The 12,359-nt window shown below is 66.9% G+C and overlaps 1 protein-coding gene across 1 annotated transcript; it reads left to right on the plus strand.

Annotated features, from left to right (window-relative positions):
* The first annotated feature begins 5,160 nt into the window (after positions 1 to 5,160).
* Positions 5,161 to 11,832, plus strand: TSKS (testis specific serine kinase substrate). Its single transcript, XM_073321832.1, has 11 exons — positions 5,161 to 5,324; positions 5,442 to 5,655; positions 6,439 to 6,534; positions 6,762 to 6,845; positions 6,921 to 7,004; positions 7,361 to 7,548; positions 7,965 to 8,060; positions 8,242 to 8,391; positions 10,238 to 10,373; positions 10,634 to 10,758; positions 11,691 to 11,832. The coding sequence occupies exons 1-11, from the start codon at positions 5,161 to 5,163 to the stop codon at positions 11,803 to 11,805; spliced, it is 1,452 nt and encodes a 483-aa protein (XP_073177933.1). The 3' UTR covers positions 11,806 to 11,832.
* Positions 11,833 to 12,359: the final 527 nt, after the last annotated feature.

Below are 12,359 nucleotides of genomic sequence, written 5' to 3' on the forward strand. Positions count from 1 at the left end.
ATCCATTCACAACAGAAAATTTCTGGCTGTTAGGAACTGAAACTTTCTTGATTAAATCAGGTTTCAGAGTAACAGCCGTGTTAGTCTGTATTCGCAAAAAGAAAAGGAGGACTTGTGGCACCTTAGAGACTAACCAATTTATTTGAGCATGAGCTTTCGTGAGCTACAGCTCACTTCATCGGATGCATACCGTGGAAACTGCAGCAGACTTTATATACACACAGAGAATATGAATAGCTTATGAATATGGTAATAGCTTTAGATAAGCTATTACCAGCTGGACAGTGGGGTGGGAGGAGGTATTTTTTCATATTCTCTGTGTATATATAAAGTCTGCTACAGTTTCCACGGCATGCATCCGATGAAGTGAGCTGTAGCTCACGAAAGCTCATGCTCAAATAAATTGGTTAGTCTCTAAGGTGCCACAAGTCCTCCTTTTCTTTTTGATTAAATCACTTTCACACCCTTCAGTTGCAGTAAACTGCTTGTAAAGACTCCCTGAGGATTCCTTTCCCTAGGGCTTTTCTATGCAACAATTCACCCCTCCCAGAAATTCTGCTCTTACCCTCTTCACGGAGGGCTTGCTCTAGAGGAACACTTTCCTGAGCAACAACAGACTCTTTCTGGATCTCCCTTACATCCAGAATTACCCCGGCCCATCCGGAGGATTCCTACACAATCCCCTTTCAGGCAAACTGACAGACTTCCTAGATAAAAGGCTAGAAGCCTTCTCCTTCCCTTTGCCACCCACAAGTTCAGGAAAATCTTTTCCTTCTTGCTACAGGTTTCCACACCCTCAGTAGGTAACACAATCACATCACCTTCATGCTCTCCTTGTGCCCTGGCTAGGATCTCACCCTAATCAGACAGAGTTGCTCCACCCTTTCCCAACAACACACGAGCAACAGGCAAAATACAAGCACCAGAATTGTCTGGTCTCTGGGATTTACATAGATACTAACTGGATGCAACCTAGTTACAGGGCCATTCTCCCGAGCAGACACAAACTTCGGACCCTTCCCTTCCTGGGCTTTAGCTGAATCCAGAACCAGCTCTGAGACAACTGCACGACCCTCAACCATCACAGGCTGAAAGGCCCCTTCTGTCTGCTCCACAGACAAAGAAGAGCCGGACACACTTTCTCCTTTCCCAGACACACAGCTTGGGACCTCTCTCCCCTTGTCCCAGCACACAGGGCTGGTCACAGACAACTCCTTGGAGATCAGGGTAGCTCCCTCCATAGGCAAGTCAATACCCCTGACAGACACAGGCACGTTTCCTTCCCTGTCCCAATTCTCCACCCAGCTAACAGGTAAGGTCCAGGGACACTCATCTTCCACTCTCCTCGCCTTCCCACCCTGCTGACTGGACAAAGCCATCAGCTCACAAGGCTGCCTAGGCTCAGCCAGACTTTCCTTACCGAGCACCTTGCCGCTCCCCACAGATCCCCTGCCCTGCCTGTGTCTCCCCCCACTCAGCTGGGGTCTCAGCTCCCACTGTGCTCAGCGCTGCCCTTGCTGTCCCAGTGGGGGTAGTCAGGGAGCTCGCTGCTTTCCTCACTGCATCAGAGCCAGCGGGACCCCCTCTCCAGTGTGCAAGGGGGCAGGTAGCATCTCTCTGTCCCACCCAGCCCCAGGGGGCTGGTTACAGGCAGGCAGGTAGCCTGAGCCTAGCGGCTCCTCCCTGCTGCCAGCCAGGTCATCTGCATTTTCACTGACCATTTCCCTCTCAGTCGGTTGGTTCCCTGGATTGAAATTCAAACAGGAGCAGGGCCTGGATCCTGTTCCAAAGAGACACAGTCTCTCCCCAACAGGGTCTCACAGCAGATATCCTGGAGAACCCCAACGACCAGCCAGCCCTACCCCTCCTGGGTCTGCACAGGGCTATTATTTAGGGGAGCCCAGACTCCTGGGTTCTCTGGCAGGGGAGGGGGCTATTGGTTAGGGGGGTGGGTGGGAGCCCGGACGCCTGGGTTCTGGCCCCACCTATTTGGGGTTAGTGGGGCCCATCCCTCCCCTGGTCTCCTAATTTTGCTTCCCCTTTTCTCGTCCCCATGGACCTGGTGCGGCCGCTGGGCCGGAAGGTGCCGCCCTCTGGTTGCCAAATAGCTGCCCCCGGGCTTCTGCCAGGCAGGGCAAGGGGCTTCATCCCTGGGACCCTCACCCAGCTCACCCAGCCCCTCAGCCTCTGAGGCTGCACCACCCGGGGCCTGACACCAGTTCTCTCTGACCCAGGATCTCGCCACCCCAGAAATGTCTCCCCATTGACCATCACCTTCCGCCCCCACTGGGGGTCCGAGGGGCCTGACCCCAGGAAACTCCACACAGACATATAGGTTGGGGTCAGGAGTGGGAGCCTGTCCACCTCCCCACCCATCTGGCTGATGGAGTTTGTGGCCTTGGGACCCATCAAGGGAGCTGGACACCGGGGCTTTTCCACAGGGTCCCCCTGGTTCAAATCTCCAGCCTGCTCAAAGGCAGTGGGGTGGCATCCACCCCCCCTCCTTAACCAAGGGCAGCAATTTAGTCTTGAGGTTCCCTGTGGAACTGGCCCCCCGGGGTCTATCCCCACTCACCCCGGGGAGGTCCCCTAGGCCTCTCCGCTCCCCCACCGCCAGTTCATGCTGCTGCTGCTTCTGCAGCTCTTTCTCGGGCTCTCACTGTCTCTCACAGTCCTCTTGCTCTCTTGGACTCAGCTCCAATCCCGTCCGTCTCCGATCCCCCGATGGGGAACCCAATCATGAAGACCCTCATCTGGTTGGGGACAGGAGTCTTGGGGATGCCTGCCTGTGATGAAGTGGGACTGTTCTTAATGTTTCCTCTGAATAGTGTGGGGGTGCCTCAGTTTCCCCTAGGCAGTTCTTAAGTATCTAGGAGGTGGGATAAGGGTGTATGATCACTGCAGAGCCCTAGAGGGCAGGTGTGTGCAGGGGTCTGGACACAGAGAATGGCCGACACCCTGTTTCCTGGCCACTGATGGCCTGGGCCCTTCCCCCCTGCAAGGTGAGAGCTAAAGGGTTGGAGAACAAAGGAGTCAGGTGACCTCCTGGCCCGGGAAAGGAACAAAGCCCAGAGGAGGAGGGGCTGGAGGGAGTTTCAGTTTGGGGCTGGCTGGGACATGGAGTGAAGGGCAGACGTGGTTGTCTAGCTCACGGCCCCCCAAAATGGACCTGGCTGAGGGGTCCTGTTCTCTGCACCTACAAGCTCTGTGTTAGACCATGTTCCTGTCGTCTAATAAACCTCGGTTTTACTGGCTGGCTGAGAGTCACGTCTGACTGTGGAGTTGGGGGGCAGGACCCTCTGGCTTCCCCAGGAGCCCCGTCTGGGCAGACTCGCTGTGGGAAGCGCACGGAGGGGCAGGGGAGGCTGAATGCTCCGAGGTCAGCCCCAGGAAGGTGGAGCCGGGGGAGCTGTGTGTCCTGCAGACAGGCTGCTCACGGAAAGGCGACTGCCCCAGAGTCCTGCCTGGCTTCATGGGGAGCAGATCCAGAGCATCGCCCAGGGACTCCATGACACTGGCTCCCACTCCAGCTGCTCCCAGATCCTGCTATAGCCCCATTTGGGGTCAGGAATCTGTCCCTGAGAGCGGTCATCCTCCTCCAGCTGCACGATGAACTTTGGTGAACTTTCCAAGGCTCAACCCTCTCTGCACAGGGTTACAATGTCCTTCTTAAGGAGACGGCGACAGGCCGTCACTCCGCTCTTCCCAAGTTGCTGTGGACTCACAGGCCTGTGTGCTCTCAGCTCCCCCACGGTTTCCAGTGAGAACCCCTTGTGTGCCAGCCCTTCTCGAGGTCACCACCTCGAGCCGCAGACTCCTCCGACCCTGGGGCCGCTCGCTGCAATCCCCCGGGGAACCCTGTTACTGCAAAAGTCCTTCTCTCTCCCAGGGCCAAGCCGCAGGCTCCTCCGCCCCTGACTTTAGCACTCCTGGTCCTCATCAATCCCCCTTCGTTTTACTGCTCCCCAGTCACTTACTGCAGTAAGCGCCGTCCACGGGGTGCAGTACATCCCACCGCTCCCACCACTTGTCAGGAAACAGGGTGTCGGCCATTCTCTGTGTCCAGACCCCTGCACTCTAGGGCTCTGCAATGATCGTACACCCTTATCCCACCCCCTAGCTACTTAAGAACTGCATAGGGGAAACTGAGGCACCCCCACAGTATTCAGATGAAACATTAAGAACAGTCCTGCTTCGACACAGCCAATTCTGTCTGTTCTCTGGCCTGACCAAGGCTTTCCTGCACTGGGTCCAGTCGGCTGATTAAACCCACCCAGGTGCCAGCTGGTGGCAGGGCATGTTGCTCCCCACGATGGTGCCAGGCTTCCTTGGGGTCTGGCTCAGTGGGACTCACTGGGTGGAGCTCATGGGGGGCAGCCAGGGGTCTGCAGGCCCAGAAGTCCAGCCTGAGGGGTGGGTGAAGCCATGGGCCTGACCCTGGAGAAAGAGTGACACCACGGGGGGAAGGAGGGTGTCTGGCTCCGGGCCTCCCAAATGCTATTCCAATGCTAGTGCCCCACATGCCCCCTCCCTGGCCTCCCCCTGCTGCACAATGCTGCATTCCGCAAACAGGGAAACTGAGGCCCAGCTAGCAGGGACTCAGACTCAGATCAGCCCAGGCCCAGTCAGGAGCCCTAACAGCAAGCCCAGCCTGCAAGTGCAGACACACCGGACTCCTGGGTTCTCTCCCTGGTGCTGGGAGGGGAGTGGGGTCTAGCGGTTAGCACAGGGGGTGCTGGGAGCCAGGACTCCTGGGTTCTATTTCCCCTCTGCCCTCGGCCCCACCGCTACTGACTGTGGGATCAGGCCCTTGGGCAGCAACAATCCCCCACCCCTCCCCCTGCTTCGGGCTGCCAGGAAGCAGCTCTTCCCACGCAGCAGTATGGGCGCTATGACACACACACCAGCCCCTTCCGCTTGAAGAGCCCTGGTGACCTCATAGAGCTCTGCTGGCGGGGGCGGGGGCCGATGGCACGCGGCACTTGTGAGGTCACAGGGAGCGGCCGGGAGGAGTCGCGGCGAGAGCCCTTCGCACGAGGGGCCGGTACCGAGCTCCAGCCCCTGGCTCGAGTGAACCCCCCTGGCACCAGCAGCCTGCCCCTGGCACGAGGGCCCGGCCCTCGCCGGTGGAGCCCCTGGGGGCCCGGCCTGGTTCGGACCATGGCCAACGTGGTCGTGAAAACCATCTGGCAGTCGAAGGAAATCAACGAAGCTGGAGACCCCCCCTCTGGGGCAGAGACCCGAGCCCAGAGCACCCGGGACCTGCTGGGCAAAGCCAGCCCCAAGGCCTTCCCCAGGAAGAAGAAAGCCGTGTCCTTCCATGGGTCAGGCCTGGGGGGGGGGGGGCTGAGGCCGGGGGTGGAGGGGGGGTGGCACTGGCTGGGGGGGGCAGAAGGGGGCTCAGGGGCCCGTGTGGCTGACCTCTGCCCCCCACCCCGCAGGGTGGAGCCCCCCCCGGCCAGCGAGGCCCCCCCCGGCCGCCTGAACTTAAAGCGCTCCTCAGCCTGCACCAACGTCTCGCTGCTGAACCTGACGGGCGACGACTCCGAGTCCACGGACGACGGGGCCGGGCGGGGGGCCGCCCCCCTCAGCCCCCCCCTGCCCTCCGGGGACCCCGCCTGGTCTGAGGACGACACCGACCCCTCCACCCCGCTGGTGAGACCCTTCCCCACCCTGCCGGGGACCCACCTGGGGACACCGACCCCCTGCACCCCGCTGGTGAGACCCCCACCCCCCAGGGACCTGCCTGGGGATACCGACCCCCTACCCCACTGGTGAGACCCCCACCCCCCAGGGACCCGCCTGGGGACCCCAACTCCCCACCCCGCTGGTGAGGCCCCCATCTCCACTTCACGGGGACCCTTCTTGGGGCACCAACCTCCCCACCCCGTTGGTGAGACCCCCCAACCCTGCCTGGGGACACTGACCCCCCCATGTGCAAAGACACCCCCCCTGCATCCCGCTGGTGAGACCCCTACCCCCTAGGGACCCACCTGGGGACCCCAACTCCCCACCCTGCTGGTGAGGCCCCCATCTCCACTTCACGGGGACCCTTCCTGGGGCACCAACCCCCCACCCCATTGGTGAGACCCCCCCAACCCTGCCTGGGGACACTGACCCCCCCATGTGCAAAGAGCCCCCCAAGACCTCCCCCATCAGGAAACCCCTCCCCTCAGGCCCTTCCACCCCCCTTCCAATTAACACTGACCTCTACATGGATCCCCCTCCTACCTGGGAACTCTCCCACCCCCATAGGGACCTACCCTGGCAGGACACCCCCCGTCCCCGACCCTGCCCTATACAGGGGATGGCAGAATTTGCTCCTTGGGTCCCAGGTCGGTGGGAGGGGGGGAATTCTGTGCCGGGGGTCCCAGGTTGGGGGGGGTCTGTGCCAGGTCTCCCCCCCCCGACTCCCCTCCTCACCGTCTCCCCCTGCAGGACATGGTGAACAGCGGTCTGGTGCGCGCCAAGGACTCCGTCACCAGCCTCAAGGAGCGGGCGTCCCGGGTCAACCGGCGGGTGCAGAGCCTCCAGGTCTGTGCCCCTCTGCCCCGGATCTGTCCACCCGCCCCGGGGTCCCCACCCTCACCGTCTCTGCCCTCCCCCCCAGGGCCCCTTATTCCAGGCCCAGGTTGTGCCCCCTCCCCAAGTCAGAGGGTCCCTGCCAGGGGGGTAATGGACCCTCCCCCCCCAGTGCTGACCCTCCCCCCCCCCGCCATGACACCTCCCCCCGCTCACCCCCCACTCTGCCCCCCCACCAGAGCGAATGCTCGATGCTGTGTGACAACCTGGAGCGCCGGCGGAGGGAGGCCGAGGACCTGGAGGAGTACTGCACCCAGCTCCAGGTGAGAGGGGTCCCACGTCAGGGAGGGGTACCCAGCTCCCCAGGGTGCTAACCCCCTTCCCACCCTGCAATGCAGGAGAGCTGCCGCAAGGTCAGCCAGTCGGTGGAAGACGCTGAGATCAAGACCAATGCGCTCAAGAAAAGCTCCGTCCTGCTGGAGGTGAGAGCATGGGGGAGTGGGCACTGCTGGGGGGAAGCTTGCAGCGCCAGGGTCCCCGGCTGCGGCACTGCTGGGGGGGAAGCTTGCAGTTGCCTGGCTGGGGCACTGCTCGGGGGAAGCTTGCAGCGCCGGGGTCCCCGGCTAGGGACACTGCTGGGGGGAAGTTCACAGCACCAGGGTCCCCAGCTCGGGCACTGCTGCGGGGAAGCTTGCAGCACCAGGGTCCCTGGAGGGTGCATGGCTGTGGGAAGCTCACAGGGCCAGGTCCCCGGCTGGGGCACTGCTGGGGGAAGCTCGCAGCTCTGGGGTCCCCAGCTGGGGCACTGCTGCGGGGAAGTTCACAGCCCTGCCCCCAGGAGAAGCTGCGGACGCTGCAGCAGCAGGCGCAGGGCGGGGAGCTCGGCGGGCAGGAACCGGAGCAGCACGTGGCCACGGAGATCTCCAAGCACAGCCGGGACCTGGCAGGGGGCAGCCCCACAGATCCCATCGGCAGCCCGCAGGGGGTGCAGGGCAGGGAGCCGGGCTCTGCGCTGGAGGAATCCAGGTGAGGGGAGGGGAGGGGCAGATATGGGGGGTGGGAGGGGCCCTAGGTTATGGGGGAGAGGCTGGTGAGTCAGGCCAGGGTCATGTAGGGTGGGGGGGAATTGGGCGAGGGGACCAGATTGTGGGCTGGGGGCCTCCTTATATTCCCCTCCCAGGCAGGGGGCTGGCGGGCGGCTATGGGGGGGGGCCCTGCCAGCCCAGCCCCCCGACCCCTCTCCCCAGGCAGGGGGCTAGCGGGCGGCTGTGGGGGATCCCTGCCAGCCCAGCCCCCCGACCCCTCTCCCCAGGCAGGGGGCTGGCGGGCGGCTGTGGGGGATCCCTGCCAGCCCAGCCCCCTGACCCCTCTCCCCAGGCAGGGGGCTGGCGGGCGGCTGTGGGGGATCCCTGCCAGCCCAGCCCCCTGACTCCTCTCCCCAGGCAGGGGGCCATGCTGCGGACCATCGAGCGGCTTGGGGTGCGGTGGCAACGGGGGCACCAGGAGCTCCAGGGGCGGCTGGACGAAGCCTTCAACACGTACGTAGGTCCCCCCCACAGGGCACTGCCCCCCCCACCTCCTTGCCCCCAGGGCACCCCCCCTTGCCCCCTCCCACACCCCAGGGCACCTCCCTCGGCTCCATACCCTCCCCTTCCCCTCGCCCCCTGGCCACAGTGGGCTCAGGCTGGCGGCAGACTCAGGCAATCCCCCTCCCGGCAGGGCGAACTGCACGGCCCAGGCCCTGAGCCAGCTCCGCGCCGACCTCGAGGGGCTGCGGCAGGTCAAGCCGCTGCTGGAGGACGTGGCCCGTCAGCTGGGGAGCCTCAGGGCCCTGGAGCTGCCCGACCGGCCCCCCACCAGCTCTGCCAGGTACCAGCAGCTGGGGGAATGGAGTGGGGGCCTGCGGGGCGGGAGCGAGGGGCGCCGGCGGGGCCGGGCTGGCGGGGGGCTGCGGGGCGGGAGCGAGGGGCGCCGGCGGGGGCGGGAGCGAGGGGCGCCGGCGGGGCCGGGCTGGCGGGGGGCTGCGGGGCGGGAGCGAGGGGCGCCGGCGGGGCCGGGCTGGCGGGGGGCTGCGGGGCGGGAGCGAGGGGCGCCGGCGGGGGCAGGAGCGAGGGGCGCCGGCGGGGCCGGGCTGGCGGGGGGCTGCGGGGCGGGAGCGAGGGGCGCCGGCGGGGCCGGGCTGGCGGGGGGCTGTGGGGCGGGAGCGAGGGGCGCCGGCGGGGGCGGGAGCGAGGGGCGCCGGCGGGGCCGGGCTGGCGGGGGGCTGCGGGGCGGGAGCGAGGGGCGCCGGCGGGGCCGGGCTGGCGGGGGGCTGCGGGGCGGGAGCGAGGGGCGCCGGCGGGGCCGGGCTGGCGGGGGGCTGCGGGGCGGGAGCGAGGGGCGCCGGCGGGGGCGGGAGCGAGGGGCGCCGGCGGGGCCGGGCTGGCGGGGGGCTGCGGGGCGGGAGCGAGGGGCGCCGGCGGGGGCGGGAGCGAGGGGCGCCGGCGGGGCCGGGCTGGCGGGGGGCTGCGGGGCGGGAGCGAGGGGCGCCGGCGGGGCCGGGCTGGCGGGGGGCTGCGGGGCGGGAGCGAGGGGCGCCGGCGGGGCCGGGCTGGCGGGGGGCTGCGGGGCGGGAGCGAGGGGTGCTGGCGGGGAGCTGCGGGGCGGGAGCGAGGGGCGCCGGCGGGGGCGGGAGCGAGGGGCGCCGGCGGGGGCGGGCTGGCGGGGGGCTGCGGGGCGGGAGCGAGGGGTGCTGGCGGGGGGCTGCGGGGCGGGAGCGAGGGGCGCCGGCGGGGGCGGGAGCGAGGGGCGCCGGCGGGGCCGGGCTGGCGGGGGGCTGCGGGGCGGGAGCGAGGGGCGCCGGCGGGAGCGAGGGGCGCCGGCGGGGCCGGGCTGGCGGGGGGCTGCGGGGCGGGAGCGAGGGGCGCCGGCGGGGCCGGGCTGGCGGGGGGCTGCGGGGCGGGAGCGAGGGGCGCCGGCGGGGCCGGGCTGGCGGGGGGCTGCGGGGCGGGAGCGAGGGGTGCTGGCGGGGGGCTGCGGGGCGGGAGCGAGTGGCGCTGGCGGGGCCGGGCTGGCGGGGGGCTGCGGGGCGGGAGCGAGGGGCGCCGGCGGGAGCGAGGGGCGCCGGCGGGGCCGGGCTGGCGGGGGGCTGCGGGGCGGGAGCGAGGGGCGCCGGCGGGGCCGGGCTGGCGGGGGGCTGCGGGGCGGGAGCGAGGGGCGCCGGCGGGGGCGGGAGCGAGGGGCGCCGGCGGGGCCGGGCTGGCGGGGGGCTGCGGGGCGGGAGCGAGGGGCGCCGGCGGGGCCGGGCTGGCGGGGGGCTGCGGGGCGGGAGCGAGGGGCGCCGGCGGGAGCAAGGGGCGCCGGCGGGGCCGGGCTGGTGGGGGGCTGCGGGGCGGGAGCGAGGGGCGCCGGCGGGGCCGGGCTGGCGGGGGGCTGCGGGGCGGGAGCGAGGGGCGCCGGCGGGGGCGGGAGCGAGGGGCGCCGGCGGGGCCGGGCTGGCGGGGGGCTGCGGGGCGGGAGCGAGGGGCGCCGGCGGGAGCGAGGGGCGCCGGCGGGGCCGGGCTGGCGGGGGGCTGCGGGGCGGGAGCGAGGGGCGCCGGCGGGGGCGGGAGCGAGGGGCGCCGGCGGGGCCGGGCTGGCGGGGGGCTGCGGGGAGGGAGTGAGGGGCGCCGGCGGGGGCGGGAGCGAGGGGCGCCGCCGTGCTCTTTCTGTGACCTGTCTCCCCCCTGTCCCCCAGCCAGGGCTGCATCAGTGCCCAGAGCCTGGGGCAGATGGTGGAGCGCGCGGTGACGCCCCTGCTGGAGGAACTGAGGCAGTGCGGGCTCCCCCCGGCCCCCTGCCCCGCCTGCCAGCGGCTGCAGAACAAGATCCTGGTATGGGGCTGGGGGTAGGAGGATGTGGGGCTCCAGGGTGTCTCTCACGGCCCCAAGCCCCCACTTAAGTAGTCCATGGCAGGAGAGGGGCACCCTGCTGCAAGACCCCTCGCAGGCTGGGTCCTCCAGCCAGGCCCCCCCTGCTCCACCCAGTTCCCCTGTCCCACACTGGGGGCCTCCCACTGCCCCCACGCTGCTCCCCCCATGGCCTCCATTCTCCCCCACGTAACGAGGTCTCTTTCCCCCACACCCCCGGGCAGGAGCTGGAGGAGGCCGCCTTGGACACACACGCACGAGCGGAGACCCTGAGCTCCAACTTACGCCTGGCACAGGATGAAGCCCTGAGAGCCAAGACCTATGTGGAGCGCGTCCGGCTCAGCCCCCAGTGAGTAATGCGCAGCCCCCTCTCCCCGCAGTGGGGCAGAAGGGCCAGTGGAACTACCCGACACTGGAATCTAGGGCCACAGGAGCTCCCCGGGACATGGAGCAACCGGGGTCACTCTGCCACTCTCACCTCTGTATGTATGGGGTGACCCCAGGGCTGGGAGAGCAAGGGGCTGTGGGTCAGGATTGAGGGGTATTGGTAGAGTTGGGGGGCAGGGGAGAAGAAAGCCAGGTACCAGCAGCTGAGGGAGGAAAAGCCGGAGGGAGCGGAAAGCCAGGTCAGACCAATGATCCATCTTGCTCAGCGTCCTGTTTGCCAACAGGCCCCAACGCAATTAGTCCCGGCAGCTGGTCCCAGCTCCCGAGGTTTGGGGACCTCAGAGCATGGGGCTGCGTCCCTGCCCATCCTGGCTAATAGCCATTGACAGACCCACCCTCCCGCTCTCATTCTTTCCTGAACCTAGTTATCGTTTTGGCCTCAATTTCCCCTGGCAGGGAGTTCCCTAGGTTAATAGGGACGTGTTGGGCGAAGAAATACCTCTCCACCTGTTTGTTTTAAACCTGCCACCGGGCACTTGCACTGGGGGGGGCCCTGGTTTCTTGTGTGCAGTGACGGGGTGAATAATACTGCCCGAGTCAGATTCTCCACCCCTGCGCTCGGTTGGCTTTTTTGGCCCTGCTGCACCTTGAGCGGGAGCAGCTCATGCAGCCCCCGGGGTTTTGCACGGCTGGGCGGGATTCTGTTTTCCAGCGGGCATCAGTTTGCATTTCTCCACCTTGTGTTTCCTCTGCCGGTTTGTTCCCTGCGTGACTCTTCTGCTAACCGACCCTTCAGTCCTCCACTTTGACTCAGTTTACCTGAGCCGGGAGGGAGCTTCTCTCCTACGCAGGAGCGACCCCTTGTCAAATGCTGTCTCCTTCTGCCCCCTGCAGGGAGAAGCCCCCCGGCCTGGACCCCCTCCATGCCCGGCTCAGCTCCCTGCAGGCCCAGCTGGCCCAGGACGGGGGGGCCCAGCCTCCAGCACCGCCTCCACCCCAGCAGCGCTGACTCCCACCGCAGCCACCAATAAAGCGCCTGCCCTGGCCCTGGGCCCGCGTCTCCGGCCCCGTGTGCATGTGTGGGTCTTCGGGGCAGGGGGGCATCAACCCAGGGCTCTGCTGTAGGGTATTGATGCTGCTCTAGGGCAGATTCCTCCGTCATGGTGGGGGGGGGTCATTAGATGTCCCCCTCCCCAGGTCTCTCACATTTGTTGTTGTTGGATCTTTATTGCCTGTCCGCATTTGCAGCCAGCGACTCCAGTCTCGGCCCCCGGGTGGGCCCTGCCCCCCTCAGAGTCCCCCTTCACAAACAAGTACGAAGCTGCCTCAAGAACTGGGGGGGCCCTACCACAGACACCCCCTCAATGGCTGCAGCCTTAGCTGAAAACCCCAATTTTGTTTTATTGGGGGGGGTGAGTATGGCAAAGTCTCCCCCCATTTCCTGGGGGCCCATAGGATAGGTGAAGTGTCAATCAGTGTCTCAGCTGTGGGGGGGGGGCTCTGTAGAATGGGGGGCCAGCAGGAGCTGGGGGCTTTGCACCCATCCCGAGCAGCACCCCCACA

This window comes from Lepidochelys kempii, chromosome 23, assembly GCF_965140265.1.
Source record: "Lepidochelys kempii isolate rLepKem1 chromosome 23, rLepKem1.hap2, whole genome shotgun sequence".
NCBI lineage: Eukaryota > Metazoa > Chordata > Testudines > Cheloniidae > Lepidochelys > Lepidochelys kempii.